At 43.6% G+C, this 23,515-nt stretch overlaps 1 protein-coding gene and 1 pseudogene across 1 annotated transcript; both read left to right on the top strand.

Annotated features, from left to right (window-relative positions):
- The first annotated feature begins 6,080 nt into the window (after positions 1-6,080).
- On the top strand, positions 6,081-9,506 carry LOC101768402 (annotated as a pseudogene).
- A 3,600-nt stretch (positions 9,507-13,106) lies between these two features.
- On the top strand, positions 13,107-15,476 carry LOC101784849 (cytochrome P450 709B2). Its single transcript, XM_004984210.3, has 5 exons — positions 13,107-13,392; positions 13,696-13,919; positions 14,004-14,254; positions 14,358-14,736; positions 14,851-15,476. The coding sequence occupies exons 1-5, from the start codon at positions 13,107-13,109 to the stop codon at positions 15,280-15,282; spliced, it is 1,572 nt and encodes a 523-aa protein (XP_004984267.1). The 3' UTR covers positions 15,283-15,476.
- The last annotated feature ends 8,039 nt before the right edge of the window (positions 15,477-23,515 follow it).

The raw sequence follows: 23,515 nt of genomic DNA, 5'->3' as shown, positions 1-23,515 counted from the left end.
AAGGCCAAAACAAAGCTAAAGCCTAAAACTGCGGCGGACGACTCCTCCAATAGTCACCCCCCGTCTCTTCCCATCCACACAAAAACTGTCGTTGCATGCACGCATGGGTTCCGGAACTAGAACAATAGCCAAAATCTTTGCGCTAACGTACTGATCGATGCCGTCCGTTAGATCCGAGCCGTCGCTACTTGACGATGACCCAGACGGCGTAGATGATCCCCGGCAGGTAGGCGAAGAAGGACAGGAGGAGGCAGATCCAGAACTCGATCTGCATTCATGCATGCGTGGATGCATGAGAAGGAAATAATTAACGACACCATTTGCGGAGGAGGCCATGGTTGCGCATGGTCTGTCGGTACGAGAAGGCGTACAACGATCCGCACCTTGATGCCGTGCTTGAGGAAGACGCCGAGCGGCGGGAGGATGATGGCGAGGATGATGCGCACCACCGTCACCGCGCTGTCCGCCATTATCGCTGCGAAGCCGCGGCGGAGGAGATAGGTCGCCGATTGTTCGGCTCGCCGGGGAAGGAGAGGTCCTCGTAGCCTAGCTTGGCGCGCGCGCGCGTGCGTGTGGAGCTACGAGCCACGGGGCGGGGAGGACGAGACGCGCTCGCGCATTTACAAAACAAAACAAAACTGAGAGCCGGTTCCTGTGGGGGATGAGAGCTTTTGGTGCTGGCCGGTGGTTTGGTTGAGGCGGCCAGGCAGGACAAGAGCCCAAGAGCGTCCGTAAAATATAAGGACAGACAGGCGCGAAATGAAGTAATGGACGCTGCGCATCTACGATCACTGCAGAAGCAGAAAGCCAGAACCAACATGACAGTACGAATGCAAGCGGGTTTGTCCGTGACCTTTAACGCTCTGCCACGCAGGATCCAGCGTGTCCAAGCCCAGCCGCGGTCGTCGAGTCACTATCCGACATCACCTCTTCCCGGCTGGCTGACTCGGCGCGTCAGCTTCACGTTGCAGCTAGGCCGTCCGCGACCACGACTACGTCCGCAGGGTCATGCCCCACTTCCTCGCCTGGAAGGCCCTTGTACATACATTTTTAGGAACTATAATTTTTTGTCAGTTCAAAAATATATTACTGTGTGTACGTATCAAGGGAGTACGAGCATATACATGTTTGACCTACATGAGCCAAGGATAAAATGAACTTTTCACAATAGTCTCATACTAAGATATAACACCACATCAATACAAGGATGAGTTTGACCCGAAAATGGAAGTTGAGGGACTAAATTAACTGATCTGAAAGTTAAGAGACGAACTTGACCCTTGGTGTAAAGTTCAAGGACCAAAATACCTATTTTGCCATTTTGTAGCAATGTGGCCTCATTTTTTTCAAATGGAGACCATGCATTAATTTTGACGAGACATGCTAGAAAATAAAAATGTAAATCCTAGATATTCTTTAAAAAATAAAAATATTAAACATCAATTATGTAAACTCTAATAATCATAGCCATTGATCTATTATGTTTCCTAAAAACTTACCCACCACTATCCTTATGAAAATATTTTAAAGTAAACCCCTAAACCTATATCTAAATTACCCAGCTCTGTTATTGTAAAAAAATAATCTAAAGCAACCCTATAATCTGCATCTAATTTACCCATGCATATCATTATAAGAAATAACTTAAAGTAACATTCTAAAATTGTATCTAAGTTACCCACATATGTCATTACTAAAAATAACCTAAAGCAAATATCTAAATCTTAATCTAATTATCTTTTTGACCAAAGTGTCCAAAAGTAAACTATATATGATTCTAAATTACTTATTTATAATATTTTTAATATAGAAATACTAAGTTAAGGTATATACGCATGATAGATGTCACCATATAGACCATTTATACATGTATGTGAGGAAGCGATGAAAAGATATTAATTTTATGCTAAACATAATGGATGAAGGTGCGATACAAAATGAAAAAAAAGTGTGAATGTGGATGAAAAAAATATATAGAGTAATTACTAATGAAAAAATCACAACAGTACAAAGATAAGTACACATCTACATGAGTATTGTCTTAGAGTATTAAACAAATGAGAGAGTAGTCAGTTAAAAAAATTATTAGCTAGGAGTCTAATTTTTAAATAATTTTCAAATATAATATCTTTTAAAAATATCAGTTCGTGTGGGAGCATGGGTTGATGGACTAGTTCCCATAATCTAGAGGCCACTGGATGTACAATGTTAAATTGCCGTACATGCAACATATTAGCAGAATTTTGTGATGCGTAGATAGGCAAAATACTTCAAGTGTTTCAAAACATTTAGTTTCATTCACCTAAACATAAACCTAAAAAAAAAATCTAAAACTAGTTGAAGAAAAGTTGGCCATATCTACATTGTTCAGGGGTGTTCTCCATCTGTAGTTGCTACCAAATAAAAATGTCTGTGGAATGCGATCAGAATAACTTCTAAGGTATGCTAATATAATGTTTAAAGACTACATAAAACTTTTTATTCAAAAATTTATTTTGAGTTCAATTACCTGAATTTCCAAATTCTAGTTCGGTCAGGTAGATGTTGGGTTCCCTTCCATTTGCAATGACTGTCTACTGAGCATGTAGAGAAGCACATGATCCATTTCCATTGTATGATGTTTATATGTTTATATAAAGGACCAAATTGTCACTTTTTTCTTGTAAAGGAAAGAAGTAGAGCTTCCACTCATTCATTGAAGACAAAATTGTCACTTTCAGCCTTTGATTTTTTTTCAAAACAAACCGGGCAGAAGAGCTGCCGATTATATTAAAAAGAAGAGTTCCAGATTGGATAAATACTAACAAACCAAAAAATATAGAAAAGTCAAAGAGCTAAACAACTAAGTACACTTTATAGACAACACCAATCAGCATCGCGCCAGTAGAGCGGATAGATGTTTTGCCCCAGCCATAATCCACGTCGCGGTCTCATCTTTGATTCTTGCAAAGATCATGTTGATAGTAGATTCCTTACTGTTAAAGATTCTTATGTTCCTTTCTCTCCATAGAGTCCATGTAATTAGCATGATGAAAGTGCGCATGCCTCTCCTTGAGCAGCAACTTGCTGCCGCCCTCACCGTCCACCAATGGTGTAGCGTGTCTGCCTGTTCCCAAACCCTTGGTGGATTGATGGTGCCAACACCCAGTCGGCCACCATGGTCCAAATTCTTCTTGTGAACCGGCATTCGACGAACAGATGCACGGCCGATTCTGCGAGCTTCAGCATAGTGGGACTTTTAGCCTTCGATGATTTGTTGACGAATTGTACATGTATATCATGTAAATACCAGAGAATCTGTTTACTGACACATTGCATTTGGACATCAATTTTATTTTCATAGATGACTTGGACATACAATTGGAGACAACAGGCTTCTTTATCTGGCAATAAAGCAACAATACAAGATGCACACGTATTATGTGACAAGCACATCAAACCCAGTATCAGTGGCTATCAGATTTATTCTTCTAGAAGATAGGATTGAAATAGTGCAATGCAGGTGGGTTGAGAAATTTGGACATCAATTTTGTTGTTGTAGATGACGGACATACTATTGGTGTTGGGGGGAAATATTAACGACCTTCTAATGCCGCTTAAAGCAACAGTCATGAAGGCCCAGGCCCACCTGCGGTAATTACGATTACCGCCGACTCAGTAGAGGCAGAGAACATCCTACTCCGTCTCGCCCGACCCAGGACCCTGGGGTCGGACAATCCCGACCCCTCGATGGCAGGACTCCGCCTCGCCCGACCGCGGTCCCAGGGTCGGGAGCGCCCGACCCCTCGAAGACTAAATTCCGCCTGGCCCGACCCGGAGTCCCGGGGTCAGGAGCTCCCGATCCCTAGAAGACTAAATTCCACCTCGTCCAACCTGGAGTCCCGGGGTCGGACGCTCCCGACCCCTAGAAGACTAAACTCCGCCTCGCCCGACCCAGGGGACTGGGGTCAGGAGCGCCGACCCCCACCACAGAAACTCCGCCTCGCCCGACCGTGGGCACGGGGGTCGGACTCGCTCGGGTCCACAAGACGAATATTCGCCTCGGGCGCGGACTGGAGGATCAGGATGACGATCTCGTGGGTCCCCCTATCGAACTCGTCATAAATACACCGCGGCCCTGTCAAGCCAAAAGGGAGCGGCGTCCCCAACGTAACCGGTCCCGAATACCAGTGCGCGGCCATGCGGCGCGAGCTGCAGTGGCCGCGGCTCCTTCTGATTCGCCACAGGGTACTCATGAGCTGCGCCGAACGACACAGGAGGGCGCATCGCATGCTCTCGCGCCCCGTGCTCTCGACGGCAGTTTCAGGGATGCGACGTCCGGGTCTTACGGTAATCGGCGGGGCAACAGAATCGGACCTCCTCCCTGGTGGGCACGGATACCGAGGCTGAGGCTTATCATCACGCTCGACGGCGATGGCGACAAGGGAGATCATCGACAAGATCAGGAAGGAATCGCCGTCCCTCACCGGATGCGCTGACAGGGATCGGAGGCTGGAGCAAGAGCGGCGGCCTTGGGACCCTCCCCTTGTATTATTTTTCTACTTAGCTTATCCTTCCTGCTTCTTCTCCTGACGCCTGGCTCAACTGTAACCCCGAGCTCCCTCTTGCGCTATAAAAGGAGGACCGGGGGTCATGAGACGGGGACTCCTTTTTCTCTAGCAAACAACACACACTCGCACTCCCTTAGAGCACAAGCATACTCAAGAGACCTGGGATCAGTTCCCTCTCTCGCCCATCTGTAAACCCTACTACAGAACCCCGCGTGGGTAACACGAGCAGCCTCGATACTGGACGTAGGGCCTCCTTTTGCCCGAACCAGTCTAACCCCGTGTCTCCCACGCCACCATCCGAAGCCTTACGTGCATAAAAGAAATTTACTAGTCTAAGTCTCGATCCGCAAATCTTGACAACGACAATTGGAGATAATAGACTTCTTTTATGTGGCAATAAAGCAACAATACAAGATGTGCAATATTCTGTGACAGGCACAGCAAACCCAGTATCAGTGGCTATCAGATTTATTCTTCTAGAAGATAGAATTGAAGAATAGTGACAGGAAGTGCAATATCGGTGGATTGAAAAATCCAGGCTGAAGTACGTACCACCTTAATGAGAACACTAGTCTTAAGTATCATGGGTCTGAGCAGCACAGATCAATGTAGATTGCCTGTATCATTGCAAGGTAAATGAAAAGAAGATAGGTACCAAGTAACGTAGGGAACTTTTCCAAGGTGTTGGTAGCTTATAGTGGATACTATGAATCCGTATCTGCTATAGTGTTCAATACTGGTGTCCTTTGATGGTACGCTTTCCATCCTAAATTGTTTGCCAAGAAGAGACGAATAAAGCCCAAGGTTGATGACTGCTCTAGTCAATTCATGGTGTCTCCATCTGTTCAAAGAGCAGGAAAAATACTAACAGCACCATGTATCATCCAAATGTGCTGAGGGCGAATTTCTCATGTAGCCTGCCCCTTCTGTTGATGTTGATTTCCCAGTAACTACTGCCATATGAATGGCATCACACATGATCTCATCTATGATATCTCCTCTCTGATTTTGGTTAGAGCCTTGAAGAACTTGCCAAATAATGTGCATACTTTGCCAGTCCGGTATGACACCATGAAAACAGAAACAAAAAGCAGGAAGGATATGAACAGTGGTAGAATGGTAGGCCTGACTCTGGTATTGATATGTGGCACCTTTTGCATCTCTCTGTAATAGGTCCATTCATGTCGTTTACTTGGTATTTCAGTACTGATCAGCAATTCACAGATGGATTCATGCTTGCCATGAAAATAATGGTAATATTCCTGCTTGGAAGAAGTCAATTTGAAAATTTCTTTTGAATCACATAAGTAGTTTCGGATGTCCTATCAATCACCTTCTCCAGCAAATGTTCTCCTTTTTCTTTAGAACGAGCAGTAGCAACTGTTTTCAGTAAGACAAAGATGTCTATGCATTAGAGGCACCATAAAAAATAACAAGGATATGCATATGATAAAAAACCCTTCTAGAACAACTCAAAAGAGAATATATATTACACCATGCTCCTTTTACTTCCCAAGCCTATCTTTCGCCATGGCCTCCTTTGCTCTGCTTCTCGTTGCTCTGCTAGTCCTTGTCATCTCATGGCTATGGGACTAGGCGATTTTGCGCCTCATATGGAGGCCTTACATCATCGCCAACAAGCTTAGGGAACATGGTATCCATGGACCTCCCTAAAGATTCTTCAAAGGCTGCAATGAGGACATCAAGAGAATGAAGAAGGCAGATGGTTTGGTGCTGGATGTTCATGATCACAACTACCTCCCTAGGATTGCACCACACTACCTGAAATGGAGGGATCAATATGGTATTGGTTCTTCTGAAGTTTTCTCAACTCTCTGTTCTTTTACTTGGTTTGGTTTGGTTTGTTATGCTATTGTAAATGTAAGATTTCAAGCGCTTATGTTTTTAATATTTGTGCACTGAACAAATACACTAGAACAACAACATCTTTTAGTTTCAAGAAAGTTTGGTAGTCCCAACCAAACAAATACACTAAAGATGGGGGGGGAGGAAAAAAAATATAGTCAAAACGGAAGGTGTATATCCTTTGATACATGCACATATAGTTCATCACATGCAACAAGGATTAATTTAGGTTGTCAGTTGAACTCAAGTGAATCAGCAGCTTTTCTGAGTTCTACATAGGTACGGGGTACGGTAGGCAAATAAAAGGCTTCAGATATGACTAAACAAGAGGACTACCATATTGCCTTGTCTAAACATAAAAGGAGTACCTTGTAGAGAACATATATAAAATAAGAAACCAAAATATACAAACCGTTAACAATGTGTCAGATTTGGATAGCATGAATACTTACCCTCTGAGTTAGTAGTATGATTAGAAACAAGCCAGAACTTTATCTGAATGGCCCATCTAATTTACATCTGGGCCATTTCCATATCCAACCCAAACATCTGAAAGTTTTGTGCTAGATATTCATGATCCCAAGTTCCACCCACTTTCCATGGATCCTGCCATTCTTCCATAGATGTAAGGCTCAATATAGTACTATATTATGCTTAAATTTACTTGACCCTAATCATGATGTTTTTCTTGGTGTTGGTTTGCTACATTATGCAGCAACTGAGCACAATCAGCTGACAGGATTCCAAAGCTAAACGTCTAGTAATCAAGCAACTAATGGGTTCCCAACTAATTAATATCTTGTGCTATGTGTGGGGGTAATGTCTTGTAAATATTTTGCTCTTCTTCTTAATACGATGATATGAAGTTCTCTTACATATTTGAGAAAAAAACTAATTAATAAAATTGACCACAAGAAACACCTGGTCTGTTGAACATCCTTGTTAAATATTTTAATCTTCAAAACAATCTGGACATAATATTTTGCATGCTACTATTTATCAGAAATCATGTAAAACCAAAAGTATTCCAAAAATATTAATAAAATTCCCCGTCAATTGATTGGGCATGATCAGTTTTACCACCTCCATTTGTTATTAAAATATTCTGGATTCTTGTTTGTAAATAAACTGTTAAATGGATGTCATGCATATTTTCAAATGTGAATGGTGTCCAGGAGAACCATTTCTATACTGGTTTGGACCAAAACCGCGCATCTGCATCTTCGACTATGAATTGGCAAGGCTGATTCTTTCAAACAAGTCTGGACACTTCTTGAAGATTGATACACAGCCAACAGTTTTGGCATTGTTAGGTAAAGGGTTGGTCTTCGTGGAAGGCATAGACTGGGTGCGGCATCGCAGAGTAATCAACCCTGCTTTTGCCATGGACAAGATAAAGGTGATTCTATTTGCTGATCTCACAGTTCTTAGTTGTGCTCCATGGTTGCATATGGAATGCACTAAATAAATTGTAGGGTTCAGGCAGCAAATTTGACACGTCTTAAATTCTAGTATTCCTTTATGCCAGCATTAATTAGTATATCTCCATCCACATATTAGTTACTTGTAGTCATGGTGAAATAGAGAAATCAAATAAAAAATCTAATTTGGAGTAGAGGAATATACATTAAGCAAAACATTTATTCGTATAATCCTGTCTTCATCACTTCATGTTATATGCCCTTTGCCTTCCAGATTATGGCAAAAACAATGGTCACTTGTGCTCAAAACATGGTCAAGGAATTAGAAGACCAAGCATCCAAAAACAAGAATGGGGAAACTCAAGTTGAACTTGATAAACAATTTCAAAAGTTAACAACAGATATCATATCCCATACAGCCTTTGGGAGTAGCTACAAGTTGGGAATAGAAGCCTTCCATGCACAGAAAGAGCTTCAGGAAATTGCAGTAGAAACTCTCCTTAGTGTACAGATACCAGGATCCAAGTAACATCTCTAATACCTCCCCTCATTGCTTATGGAATGGCTTTTTATTGCAAAAATAGAAAAATGATTATTTTGTTTCATGAACCAAAATACATATATAACTCATTCATCACATGTTCTTTGTGTTCAGCTACCTTCCTACAGCAAGCAATAGGCGGAAGTGGAAGCTTGAAAGGAAGCTTAGGGATACACTAGTTCAGATCATTCAATCCCGATCAGGGCCAGAAGGGAGTCTATATGGAAATGATCTGCTTGGCTTGATGCTAGAGGCTTGCATTCCAACCGAGCAAGGAGGCAAGCAGAAACAGCTCAGTTTGAGCATGGATGAGATCATACACGAGTGCAAAACTTTCTTCTTTGCTGGTTATGAAACCACATCACTTCTGCTTACATGGACAGTGTTCTTGCTCAGTGTGTATCCAGAATGGCAGGAGAGGCTTCGGAAGGAGCTTTTGAGGGAATGTGGAAAAGAAAAACCCAGTGGTGACAACCTTAGCAAATTGAAAGAGGCAGGAAAACTAATCCACATGTTGATTCTTGGATTTTTTTTTCATTTCCCTTCTTTAAAAGAAAGATTATTGAGTAGTTCAATATATATGGAACAGTTGTGTGCATTACAATGTTTGATTATTATTGTAGCATTTCAACCACTGTGTATATTTTCAAAGGTATTTTAAGACATCCTCAGCGAACTACAACATGACTTATGTTGCAGATGACAAGGGTTCTCCTTGAGACACTGAGGCTCTACGGCCCTGCTGTTTTCACGCAAAGGAAAACTATGACAGATATGGCAGTTGGAGAAATAAAAATACCCCAAGGGTTTGGAATTATCATACCTTCCGCAATCATGCACCGAGACAAGAAGTTTTGGGGTGAAGACGCAGATGAATTTAACTCATTAAGGTTTCAGAATGGAGTCACGAAAGCAGCAAAGGTTCCTCACGCCCTGCTGGCATTCTCAATAGGTCCAAGGTCATGCATCGGCCAGAACTTTGTGATGATGGAAGCCAAGTCAGTAATGGCCGTGCTCCTTCAGAAGTTCTCGTTCACTCTTTCCCCTGACTATGTGCACGCCCCAGTTGATCTGCTGACTCTTCAGCCTAAGTTTGGTCTTCCTGTTGTCCTGAAGCTGCTGGCTTAGATGATGCTACTCCATGTTACACTGCCAGGCTTCAGATAATTGTCAGCTTCTGGTGCTATGCGATTCACGAAGTGGATGTATAAAATAAGAAAATAGTGGAGTGTACCACTACTGAATAAATACTCTTGCCCTACTCCTGATAGGCGATACTATGAACATTCATAATTAATCTTTTGCATTGAAAAAAATTAAAGAGAATGAGCACGAAGCACTTGAGAAATTAATTGGGGAGGGGGAGCAGGAGCAGGAGCACGAGAACCGGCATTGGGCGATTGAAGCCTCGTGGGACTGCCGCCTGATCACCAAATCCGGCCAACCCTTGCCGTGCCGGGACAGCCTGACGGCCGGCACCAGCGCCGGCGTTCCATCCGTCGTGTCGCGCCTAGCCGGTCTTGGTCGGCCGGATTCGTAGTGACGACGCCGCTCTTGTTGTATGGGCCGAAATCCCCGGTTGCGCCTATAATATTGAATAGATGGGCTGGCAAGTCCCACCTGACCAGGCCGGCAGAGAGGTTTGGGCTCACAGTGGCAACGGGCCGCATGAGCTACCACCAGCGACCCAAAAACTGCAGTGCCCCAATCCGGAATCCGGCAATAGAAAGAGACTGCAATGCCCAAAGACCTTAAACCAAATACGAAATCTCTCAGGTAAAAAACAAAAGGCAGCTAGAAAAACTACATATGTTTCTAGAAAACTACAATGTGAGATCGCTACTGCTTCGATTCTTACAAGTCTGTTGAACTCAACAAAACACCAAAAGTGAAGGCACCCAATCATTCTTTTTTTTTTTGGAAAAAACTGTAGCTCATCACAACAGGCCAATCTTAATCTAAAAAAAAATATACAGGCCAATAAATAAGTCAAAACGCAAGAGTGTGACCGGACGCTGGAAATGACAGAACGATCGATAAGATGCCATTTCTTTTTGTACGGTTCAGCTTTCGGTGAGCCTCTGGCACTATCAGATCGTCGTTTCGGCCGGTAGCTAGAGAGGTCACGGCTCAGCAGAGGTCCAGTCGTCCACATCTTCACATTGGTCTGGTGAATGAAGAATACTAGCCAGATTGGCGCGCCATGCACGCCTGAACCAAAAAGATTAACCTAAAATCTACTATGCTCAAAACAACGTCGTATCGATGTATTGAACCAATTTCAAAAGTTACAGTAAATTGGCATAGTAGCTCAGAATCTGAGAGCGTACCAATCCCAGGTATTATAGTATAGAGGTACAGATAATTTTTTTCCTAGAAATTCATTAACTTTTGGGTGTTAGTAGATATAACTCATGGATTGGCTACATTAGTTATTGATTTGGTAGAGGCAAAAGATAAAATTATAAATGAATAAATAATTCAATCATATTTTGCGAATTTATGAAGTAAAAGCAGCGCAAAAAGTACATGTGAACGTAGTGTACAAAGTTTAGTTATTATTTTCATATATAGGAAATAATTAAACATATTTTATTCTTTCAAAGAATGGAAAAAACACAATCTTTTAAGATTATGGGACCCACTTAATAGAACCATGGGTCCCACCTGAATAGTATGTGGGTCCCACGTGCATCCCACTGAATGCGCGTGGGTCCCACCCAAATAGTGTGTGGGTCCCACTTGAACAAGTCCCACATGGATCCACATGAACATTACATGAGTCTTCGAAGAATGGAAAAAACATAATTTTTTAGATCATGGGACCCATTTAATGGAACTGCGGGTCCCACCAACCAATGTGCATGGGTCCTACCTGAATAGTATGTGGGTCCCACCCTAATAGTGTGTGGGTCCTATTTGTACAGCTCCCACATGGATCCCATATGAACAATATATGAATCCCACGTGGGCCAGATTCACGAGAGGGCTTCAAAGTCAGGAACTTTAGTATATTACACAGATAATGTGGGCGAGAAGCTTGTGTGAACCAAGCCCCTGTAGTAACGTGCACGCAAAGCCCAGTAGTCCACTGGTACTCGTGTCGCTGCAATCACCAAGAGCAGCAGCGGGCCTGTTCGCTTCAGCTTATAAGCTGGCTGAAAAGCTAAAACGGCTGATTTATTGTGAGAGGAAAACACTGTTTGGTGGCTGATAAGCCGACTGAATAAGCTGAAGCGCAGGGAAGGCGGCGCGAGCACGTACCGAACAGCCACGATGGAGAGCTCGCAGATGCTAATGGTGCTTGGGGCTGTTTAGTTGCTCGACAATCAAAATTACTGTATCAGCACTATAGCATACTGTAACGTTTCATTTGTATATGTGAATTATTGTCCAAATATTGACTAATTAGGCTCAAAAGATTCGTCTCGCAAAGTACAACAAAGCTGTGCAATTAATTTTTGATTTCGTCTACATTCAGTACTCCATGCATGTACCGTAAATTTGATGTGATGGGGAATCTTCTTTTTTCATAGTGTCAAACAATGCCTTGAATGCTTTCGTGCAGCTGCAGCCACACAGCTCAGCAGCTAGCTCTCGCTCTCACAGGACGGCTAGCTCTCGCTCTCACAGGACGATGGCACAAGATATTTCAAATCCTTATTTTGGACCGCACGGTGTTCCGTATCAGAGTGCGTATAGTGTGAAAACTCGCACGGGTCACGGCAGATGTAAACGCACGGCACCACCACTTTGCGTGCTGCCCACCGTTGCCAACAAACGACGCCAGAAATACACATAGATTTCTTCGTCACTGCACACAGATATGACTAGACATTCACATGTTCAAGACTGGATATTTTTATCTTAATTAAAAAATATCGATACGGTTACCGATAAATATCACTTAATTTCAGCTGTTAATTCGGTTCCTGGAACCATCCATTTAGATACTCCCTTCATCCTAAATTATACCCCTCAAAAAAATATACACAAACCAATAAATATATATTATGTAACGTGGAGTAGGCTCCTATGGGGTACTGTAGCACAACCCATTATATTTCACTTACAAGTTACAATCAAGATGGTTTATATGCCCCGTCCCCAACTGATGTTGCTCAAAAGTCAAAAGGGTCAGTTTATCGATGAGCTCCAATCCATCAACAGCCCATGGATCATGGATGGCATTCCCTGGATGAGCTCAAAGTTCGGGTGCTTGGTCTAGCTGCCGTTGAGTGTGCAAGACGCGGACAATGCTTCAGGTTGACGTGGTTGGAGGAGGGAGGGCGACGCCTGCACCAAAATTCTTCCACCATTGTTACAAAACGAAAAATTCATAAAAGACATTTAATTTCGTGAGAGGAGCAAACAATCACAATGAAATTTTTTTTATTTTTGTGAAGGTGGTTGAAAGACTCCCAAAAAAGTTATTTTCATGATGTTATTCTGTGGACTGTCACGAAAAGAATTATTTTCGTGATAATGGACGGAACTGCCGCTTCTACCACCATAGGTGCCTATCAGATTTGTTGTGGATGCGTTATGCCTATCAGATTTTTCCTTGGAAGTATATCTCCCAGAATTTGCCTTTCTCTGGGGCGTCCAACAAGGCTGCTGCCTGGAGCTGTGTACATGAGTGCCACGACGGCCGATTGCTGTCCACAACAGTGAGCCATATCACACACACACACATCCCCTCCTTCCCCTGCTCTACCCGTGGCAGCCATGGCCTTCCTCGTACCCCTGGCGGCTCTCGTCGCGCTGCTAGCGGCCGCCGCCATTGCATGGCTGTGGGATTACGCCGTCGTGCGCCTCGTGTGGAGGCCCTACGCCATAGGCAAGGAGCTCAGGGGCCAAGGGATCCATGGGCCTCCCTACAAGTTCGTCAGAGGCAGCAACGACGACATCAAGGCCATGAAGGAGGAGGCGGAGGGCTTGGTACTGGATGTTCACGACCACAACCACCTCCCAAGGATCGCGCCGCACTACCTCAGGTGGAGGGCTCAGTATGGTAACTGCTATGTTCTTCACCAAATCACCATGTCACTTCTTAATTTCTTTTATGAAAGTGCACCATCCAATTCTCTTTTTGTTTAAGAATGTTGGAACAAGAGCTTTGCATCAACTGGTAAAAATAAAGTCTGAATACAAACAAAAATTCCGAATGACAAGATGAGTGGGATATGTAGGAACACGAAAGGTACTCGAATTTGCAAATTATCAGGGGTTCTGGCAAACATATATACGTCTATAGAAAACCAGAGCCTTCCACTTGTGTATGAATTACAAATTAGGATGTTTGCATGGATTGCAGGAGAACCGTTTCTATACTGGTTTGGGACGAAGCCCCGAATTTGCATCTTCGACTACGAGCTGGCTAGGCAAATTCTTTCAAGCAAGTCTGGGCATTTCTTGAAGACTGATCCACCCTCTACCCTGCTGGATGTGGTGGGCAAGGGACTAGCCTTGTTGGACGGCATAGATTGGGTGCGCCATCATAGGGTAATCAAGCCTGCTTTCGCCATGGATAAGCTCAAGGTAATGCCGCCCTGAATATCCTAACATGTTACCGTGCTACAAAAAAAATATCTTCATGCTACCTTCTCACATCGTGAAGTACAGATGATGACAACAACGATGTTGGCTTGTGCTCAAAGCATGATCAAGGAGTTGGAAAATAAAGCATGCCAAAGCAAGAATGGAGAAATAGAAGTGGATTTCGACATAGAGTTGAGAGAGCTCACAGCTGATGTTATATCCCATGCCGCCTTTGGAAGCAGTTACAAGTTAGGGAAACAAGTATTCCAGACACAACATGCCCTGATGGCAATCTACTTGGAAAGTCTCCTTGATGTTCAGATACCAGGATTAAAGTAAAATCTCTACTTCATTTAATCTAGAACTTTGTAGTATGAGCATTGACAACTTTCGTACACCTTTTCCCATATGCACTGTTATGTATCCTTTTCATTTCAGGTACCTTCCTACTGAGAGGAATCGGCGCAAATGGATGCTTGAAAAGAAGCTTAGGAGCTCGCTTCTGCAAATCATACAACCACGATTAGCGTCTACCTGCCGTGACTACGGAAACGATCTGCTCGGTTTGATGCTTGAGTCTTGCATTGCAACAGAGCAAGGAGGAAAGAAAGGCGATCTCAGCATGAGCATCGATGAGATAATACATGAGTGCAAGATGTTCTTCTTTGCTGGTCATGACACCACATCGCTTCTTCTAACATGGGCAATCTTCTTGCTCAGCGCATACCCCGAATGGCAAGAAAGGCTCCGGAAGGAGGTTTTCAGGGAAATTGGAAGGGAACAGCCCAGTGCCGATGCCCTTAGCAAACTGAAAGAGGCAAGAAACAAGAGAAAATTTTACCTTTTTACTTGAATGTTTGTGTTTTCTCCTTGTAGTGTATCTGATTCGATTTGAGATTTCAGGCTGTAGCTGACTAGCCATATCTTGCAGACGACGATGGTTCTCCTCGAGACATTGAGGCTCTATGGCCCTGCTCTTTTCATGCAAAGAAAGCCCGTCACTGATATCACAGTGGGAGCAACAAAACTGCCCAAGGGCGTAACGGTTGTCATACCCATTCCTATTATGCACCGAGAGAAGGAGGTCTGGGGTGACGATGCGGGTGAATTCAATCCACTGAGATTTGAGAATGGGGTGACAAGAGCAGGAAAGGTTCCGCACGCCATGATAGCGTTCTCAATGGGACCGAGGTCATGCATCGGCCAGAACTTTGCAATGTTGGAAGCCAAGTCGACGCTGGCCCTGCTTCTCCAGAAGTTCTCGTTCACTCTTTCCCCTGACTATGTGCATGCCCCTGCAGACGTGTTTTCGCTGAAACCCAAGTTTGGCCTTCCCGTCATCGTGAGGCGGCTGGATGCATGAGCTTACAATATTTGACATGTAAAATGTCATACTTTCTTAGAATTTGCGAACCTGGTGAGTTACCTTAGATGGTATGTGGTGTATGTAGAGAACGTACAAATCCAACATAAAGAAAATAATGGAATATTCTCACTAGAAGCACTTTGTTGTAAAGTCATTCAGAATGGAGTCACAAAAGCAGCAAAGGTTCCTCATCACGCTCTGCTAGCATTCTCAATAGGACCAAGGTCATGCATCGGTCAGAACTTTGCGATGATGGAAGCCAAGTCAGTAATGGCCATGCTCCTTCAGAAGTTCTCGTTCACTCTTTCCCTGACTACGTGCACGTCCTGTTGTAAAGAAAATGAAGGGGATGAGGGTGATCCGCCGCCAGCCGGGAGCCTGCTCGTTCCGCGTCACCCCCAACGGCGACTCGGGTGGAACCGCCGCCGCTGCCGCCACCGGCACCCTCAGCCCCTTCCATCACCTCCCAGGCTGCCGCCGGAGCACCACGCCGAAAGTCCGTGCAGGTGCTAGGATAGCGGCAACGAGGCCTCCTCAGTCCTCATCCTCCCCCTCGTCCTCCACGGCCTCACACACAACGCCATTCAGGATCCGTCCGGAAGGAAGCTGCAGCAGGCTCTAGCGCTCGGCGGCGCTCAGATCTGTCCTCTCCTGGGCTGGATCTCGTGCTCCCACCCGGGGCTCCTCCCCCTGGTTGCGAGCTTGTGGCCAGCGGCTGGTTGGAGCTCTAGCGTGGCCTAGCCGGGGATGCTCGGATTTGGCCCAACATAGGGCTCAGTCGCTGGATCTACTGTGGAGCCGGCTAGATCCAGCTAGTAGCAGCAGCTCGGTCACCCCCGAGCTCCCCCCCTCGAGTCAGCCAAATCTAGGTCGCCATGGCTAGCTCAAGCTCGTCAGCTATCCAGCAATACTATGTGTGCTGGGGACGCTGGGCTGCGTGGCCAACGGCGCACGGTGCTGCAGCTGCAGTTTTGGTGACCAGTTTGGGTGGAATTTGCAAGGAGAAATCCTCAAATTTGCTTCCATCTAGTTGCTGGTGCGGCCAAGGTAGGTGGGTGGAAAACTTCAGGGAGAAATCCAAGCCCAGTATTGCACCGGTGCCGACAATGGCGACGCCTTCGGGTGCCGCTGTCCTCCATGGAGGCTTTGTCGAGATGCCCCTACCCACTTGCTACTGCTACTGCTTGCTTCCCAATGAAACCGGTCACTTCCTCCCCCTGCCAAGATGTTGGTACTGCTGTTAAGGTCCTGCCTCCCTACACCATTTTGTTCGCTTTCACCATGAGCAGGAATGTGATTATTGTCGGCATCTCTACTCTGTCATCCTCCTCCTTCCTTGATAGTACTGTCTCATCTTATGCCGAGTTAACGGGACCATGAAGAGTATATTGGCCTCCTTAAGTGTGTTTTGGTGATTTAATAATGCAAGCTTAAATATCTAATAAAGTTTCAAGTGCATAAGCAGGTTTAAAAGGATTATTGGTCATGAAGCACTTGTGATGGACCCCTCAAAAGGAAATGAATAAATAAACAACATACCTTGAAGACTAAATTTATTTTCGGTTTAAATTTGAGTATAAGAATGCCGCACTATTAAGAGGAATGCGAAATCTCTGATCTTAAAGTTGAAAAAGGTGCTCAAGATGACCTAACAAACATATGAGAGACACCTTTGAGAGACATCTTTGCACCTGCATATCACATGGGGTTACTTAGAATGGTGCTAACTTGAGAGTTTCGGAGTTTTCTGGAAAATCTTCCGAAATATTTTGGAAGTTATAGAGTTTCCGGAGAAGTTCCGAAGGTCTGGATTTTTCTGAAAAGTTTTCCGGAAGAATCCGAAGGTTGCTGAACTTCAGAAAAGCTTCTAACTTCCCTCCTTGCTCCCCTTTGGCATTCTTTGTGACATTTGGTGGGGATTTGAGTAGGGATTCAAGAGAGAGCGAGGGAGAATGCTAGTGAGCTGAATTTCCATCTCTTAAGCACCTTGTGTTGGTTCCGCATTTGTTACTCTTGGAGCTTCAAGCTGCTAGCTGGCTAGGTGTTTCCCGTCGAGCATCCAAGGATTGTGGCTGCCTTGGAAAGTTTGTATTACCCCTATGATTGAGTAAGTGACTCTAGCTTGATCTTTGTGGTCGCTAGAGGGAGGAAAGTGGCTTAGGAGTGAAAAGCCCACCTTTCATGAGTCCTTAACGGAGGCGTAGGCTTCAAGGTGTGAAGCTGAACTCCGGGAAACAAATCCTTGTATCTCATGTGCTTGTTGTTCTTAAATTCATTCATACTCAAGCATAGAACATATTTATAGGGTTTGAGCTCGATCTACATTCTAGCTAGTTTCCAGCTGTACTATCTTGTGCCAAAGGATTAGAATAACCTGGTGAATAACCTATATTCATCGATTTACTTTTCAGCAAGTTTTTCTTGAGGTTGTAGTTCAAATCTTTCAATCTTCAGAAAAATCCGAAGATTTCTTCGGAAATTCCGAAAGTGGAACAATCTCCGGAAATATCCGGAAGTTGCTGATAAACTTGTTCAAAATTGTAAAAATTTTGAGGTTTGACTATTCACCCCCCTCTAGTCGACATCCTAAATCCTTTCAGACCATAAACCCCTTTATTGGATCTCCCCATTCTCCCCTCAACAGCGCTTCCTTCTTTGTGGTTTCCTCCCCATAAAGGACATAGAAGGGCGTCGATTGGATCCCGGATGGTCCTCCAAGGCACTGCAATCAAGACTGTCATGTGTCGGCTTCGGCTTTGACTCAATGCTTCACAGTTGCAGAATGGTGGATTGGCAAATTATAGTTTAGTTCGATGACAACACAGGCCAGTGAAAAGGCATCTTGCCCTCATTTGGTTGCATGTGTTGGTTGTTTGATCTTAATCTTTTTTCTAGACTTGTAATGTGGGGTCCGTGTGCTCTATCATGTTGTTCTATCTCTGTTCTAAGAGTGTGTTGCGTTGGGTTTTGTAAAATTGCTAAGTTTGCAAGAAGCTCCACCAATGAATGTAGGTGGGGATTCTCTCCCCCTGATCTAAAAAAACAAAGAAAATGAAGGGCGAAGCACCTGAAGAAATTAATTGATTGGGGAGGGGAGCACGAGAAAATGGTGGCTAATGAAGCCTCGTGGGACTTGCCAGCGGATCACCAAACCCGATCAAACCTGCCATGCCAGGGCAACCTACGGCCGGCACCATCGCCGGCATCCAGTTCAGCATCGGCTGAGTCAGTTTATCAGGGGGATTAGAGTGCATATCAGGTGGAAATGGGCTACTTTTCTGAAAATGGTGAAATTCATCCAAAGTGTACTTTGAAGTTTTTAAAAAACTGAAACCGGGCGCATCAACAATTTATCTTAATTTTTTGAACTCATGATATATTTTGCCTAGATTAATTCATACAAGAGTCACAAATTTCAGTGAATATGTGCTAGATGACAAAGCAACAAAAACCCATATGACATTTCTTGACCATCTAGTCCTAATAGCCCATTCCCTTTGTCTTGATCCCATCGTACGCCGTGCCTCGGGGCGTCTATCTTTCACCGTCACAGTAGTACTAAGTTCAAACCTTCCTCGGCTCATCGTAAACGCAAATCATTAAAAATGAGTAAATAAATTAAGAGCCAATGCTACACCACGTTATGTACAAGTAAACACCAAATGTACATGTAGGTTGCCTATGTGCCATTTTTTTTCCCATATGTCGTTCCTGTAACCTACACCTATATGCTAAGTTGTTGTTCCTTATATGAGCAATTTAAAAGATGATGTCCTTCGGTGCTCCCTCGAATTTATGTTCTAGTAACACATTTAACTCTTTTTTAAAAAAAGAAAAAGAAAAAGAGCCGGCAGTGGCAGGAGCAGTTGGAGGGGAGTACTTCGTTTGCTTGTTGCGCTTGCTTGCTTAGCTCATTAGCCTTTCAGTTTATCTTATCTTAATTAAATACTTATAATTCTGTCTCTTTAGCTTTGGATCCTTGGTGCACCAAGTCGTTGTACATTAGTCTATATATGTAGTTTTGTTCATTGGGTGTTTAATAGTGTTTCGGCAAGCATCACGGAACTTTAATTTAATAGCTATACATTCGAAGTTAAGATCTTCAGAATCAAGCGACGATAAACTACTCAACCCCTCGACCTATAATAACAATCAAAACCAAGGAGTTAATTACAAGAGACATCCAATCCCTCCACCTATAACAACTTGTGCATTTTATTTTGCCTTCTTTAAGGAACCTTGATTGAATCGTGCTGTGTGAGACTGTCCATAGTCGATAAACTACTCAATGATGCTATTGATCAGAAGCCAAAAAACCAAAAAAAAAGTAGCTCGAAGGATGTGGACCATAGGAGATCGTTCCATACCTCAACGTCAATGATACACTAACCATGCGTTTGGTTTTGAAATCAATTGGGTTAGGTTGGTTCCGTCTCTTTTAAATTTGTGTTTAGTAGAATAAGCTGTATTCATTCTAATTTTTTTTTTTGTCGGAGAGGTTGAGAGGGATGGAATGATGTCATCCCACCTGTTAGCTGTGGATCCCATCTGTCGTTGTCTGTTTTTTTTCTCAGCACCTTCTTCCGGCCGGGCCAAGCCCAAAGATTTTTCCCCAGCACCTTTTTTTTCACCTGTCACCTTCAAATGGAGGGCTCAGTACGGTACGTTTTGTGCTTTTTCTTTTGCGTTTGGGGTTTTTAAGTTGTTACTCCTAAATTAGTGTTATTCATCCGTTTCATTTTATCTAAAGGCCCAAAGAAGGTGACCTTTTACCTCCTAAGAGGTAATAGGTCATCATGTTTGTTTGATTTGGCTCTTTGATTGGAGATGTAGAGTAGAAGGAATCAGTATATTTAGGCCCCGTTTGGTAGAGCTTCAGCTCCTCATAAAACAGCTTCGGCTTCGGCTTCTTCGGTGGAGTGGCTTTTTTTAGTGAAGTTGAGGCCATTTTGCAAAACGTTTGGTAAAACGGCTTCTCAATGGCAGTATATGTAATTTTATGATCACTTAATGCTTGGAGAGAGAGGAGAAGCCGGTGAAGCCACTTTTTTCAGCTTCTCCTCTCTAGTGTAAGCCGTTTTGCGGCTTCTCCCCGGCTTTGGTGGTGAAGCCGTTTTGAAATTGACCCTTTGGTAGGGCTTCACCAAAAGGCGGTGGAGAAACACTTTGAGAAGTCCTACCAAACGGGGCCTTAGAACACATAATTTGTTACCTGATTGTATTATTCATTCAACCAATGATTGTCTTAAGGTACTGGATCAGCCCCTGGTACCAGGCAAGTTGTTCTTTTTTTTTTTGCGAAGATGTACCAGCCTACCAGGAAAGTTATGACCTCATTTGTGTTGTTGTATTTTGTTTTGGTTAGAGTTTGTCATAGGCCATAGAAACATACATCCTACACAACTCAAGCAGAACACTGGAATATTAAATCTGCAAAAACTAAGTGTACAATTGATTTTTTCCCCCCAAACCCAAGTGTACAATTGTATATCTAACACGATGTTCATTATCTAAAAATGTATAACATGATCATGATGCTTGGACCCTTTATTGGCATACCTAATACTACCTCCATTCTCTAATGTTTGATGTTGATTAGTTCAAAATTGAACTTACCAACGGCAATATAAGGGATGGAGGGAGTACATAGCTTTCCCAAGAGTTCTTACATGGCACCACAAAACTTTACCCTAGTTAAAGAGCAACGTAATAAACAGAAACAATGGAGTTGCTTTATTTTTTAAGCAAACACAAGAAACTATGAATTATATATACAGACTTATTGATAAAGTTTTTTGAGAAATCCAGGGGTTTACCAAATGGTTACTCTTTCGCAGTTTTGACATATAGCTTGGTTTCAGGGGTGTGGTCTTTTTCTGCGTTCTTTGTGGGATACTGGAAGCTAGGTAGCCTTGCCTGATACATGTTTAGGTGCTTTCAGGAGTGTTTGAACGATCTTTCCCCCAAACCTCTTTCTGTTTCCACCTCCTGTTTCTGTAATGCTACCAGGTATTCCCGTTATTCTGTAATGGAAATGGGACCATACCCGCTTCAAAAAATATTTCTCTTACAATATTTCATTGCTTTACAGGAGAACCATTTCTGTACTGCTGGTACGGTCCACAAGCCCGAATTTGCATCTTTGACTATGAGCTCGCCAGGCAAATTCTTTCAAGCAAGTCTGGACATTTCGTGAAGAACGATGCACACCCAACTCTGTTGGCTTTGGTCGGTAAGGGGCTCGGCTTTATGGAAGGCACAGATTGGGTGCGTCATTGCAGGATAATCAATCCTGCTTTCACCATCGATAAGCTAAAGGTAATGCCTGACTCTCTTAGCTTGCTATCATGCTAAAAAACTGCAGCTGCCACTTGATGCAACCTAAATTATGGTACCATAATACACAAGGGTTAATCTATATGATTTCTTCATGCTGCTTTACCTTTATTCAGAAGAAAGAATCACATAATCGAAATAAGGTTAAAGTCTTAAAAGCTCTAAGAGATAGGAACTTTTCGATGTTGGAAGCGAAATCGACGCTGGCCCTGATGCTCCAGAAGTTCTCATTCACTCTTTCGCCAGATTATGTGCATGCGCCCGTGGATCTGTTTACATTGAAACCTAAGTTTGGTCTTCCTGTAATCTTGAGGCCGCTGGATGTGTGATACTAGTATCTGACTTGTAACAGTGGCACACAGTATATTCCAAGAACCTATGAATCTGGGAGTTGCGTTTAATGGTACGCGGTGTATGTAGTGAATGTATAAATGGATTGGAAAAAATGGAGAATACTGAGCTCCTATCCTTGTTCCAAAGTCATTATTTACAAATATTAGTGTCAATGTTTCAAGAAAAAACAAACATTAGGGTCATTTTGATTGATTTGGAAAGCAGAAACATTACTATTGTGGATGGCTAATCTACCCCGCTCTTTTCACACAATATCTACTTCGAGATAAATAAAAATAATAATCCGATTTGTTGATGAGCCTATCCAATCAGATGAAATCGGTGCTTTCCTTTAATAAAAAAGATGAATCGGTGCTGGTTGGGAGAAGAACCGGCAACTGACCTTCCCTCCTATGTCCCACGGCTTGGATTGAGAACCTCAGAGCCTGCTCACTCCGGTTGCACCCGCCGTGTCGGGCATAGACCGGCGGCGCGGTCGCCACCACCGCTGGCGTCCAATTGATGCCCGGGGGCGGCGCTGGCTGCGTCGGTTGCTCGGCGAATTAGGCAGCAAGACGAGCTGAGACGCCTTTCCTGGGCCAAAATCCATCTAAGCCTAACGCGCGGCGTTTTGTAGGAGTAAGTAATGGGCCGGCTTGCCCCGCGTGAGCAGGCCATCGGGCCGAGAATTTATCTCACGGCCCTGCAACAGGCCCGCATGAACAAGAGGAAAAAACAGAACTTGTAGGGCTAGGTTCTTCCTCTCCGTTGCTTCTTATGCTTGCTCTACAGATTTCTTCGAGTTAATTACTGGATGATTTTCTTCAAGTCAAAAAGATCAAGCCTAACTCTCTTCTGCAGGTAATTTTCAGGAGGAGTTTGGTCGCTACTCCCTCGTCTATTTTCAGGAGGAGTTTGGTCGCTACTCCCTCGTCTATTTTTATAAAGTATAGTATGATTTAGTAAGGTCTTCCAAATAACACTTTTACCATTCATTTATCTTAACCTACAATAACCATATAAAGTTTATATTATAAAAATAAAAATTAGTAGTCAAATTATTGATCAAAGATTGCAAAGTTTGAATCTTGATATACGTGTACGCCTTATAAATAAAAACGGAGGGAGTATTGTCTAAAGAGGAAGAGAAGATCATCCTAATGGCGAGCTGCCGAAGCCTGGAGATCACTGTTATGGAGATCTTCAGCAGATTTGGATGGAATACCATGAACAGAATTGCTACCTAGTTGCTTGTTCCTCTGTCTTTTAGTTCTGAACATTTCTGTAATGCTGTATGGCAATGGTGGTCTTAAGACTGCACTTTTGTTTCCAGTGGATGTAGGCATTCAATCTTTTGAATGTTGAGGTCTGTAACTAATCTCATGTACATGGTCCAACATTGGATCGGTTGTGTCTCGATGAATGCTACTTGTACGAAGTAGCACGCATCTCACAGAGCTAGTAGTAATTAAGAAGCAGATATGTAATCGCACTTGCGCACGTCATTCTCTGAAGAAATCACTTGCACTGTTCCTTTCAACCTCTTAGCATCAGCAGTACT

The sequence above is a fragment of the Setaria italica genome, chromosome IX (assembly GCF_000263155.2).
Source record: "Setaria italica strain Yugu1 chromosome IX, Setaria_italica_v2.0, whole genome shotgun sequence".
Lineage (NCBI taxonomy): Eukaryota > Viridiplantae > Streptophyta > Magnoliopsida > Poales > Poaceae > Setaria > Setaria italica.
The sequence above is the reverse complement of the archived record's forward strand: the minus strand, read 5'-3'. Positions and strand labels throughout refer to the sequence as shown.

Coding starts and splice junctions, on each gene's coding strand:
- LOC101784849 (XM_004984210.3), top strand. CDS start 13,107: ATGGCCTTCCTCGTACCCCTGGCGGCTCTCGTCGCGCTGCTAGCGGCC. Junction 13,920..14,003: donor TCGCCATGGATAAGCTCAAG/GTAATGCCGCCC, acceptor CGTGAAGTACAG/ATGATGACAACAACGATGTT. Junction 14,255..14,357: donor GTTCAGATACCAGGATTAAA/GTAAAATCTCTA, acceptor TTTTCATTTCAG/GTACCTTCCTACTGAGAGGA.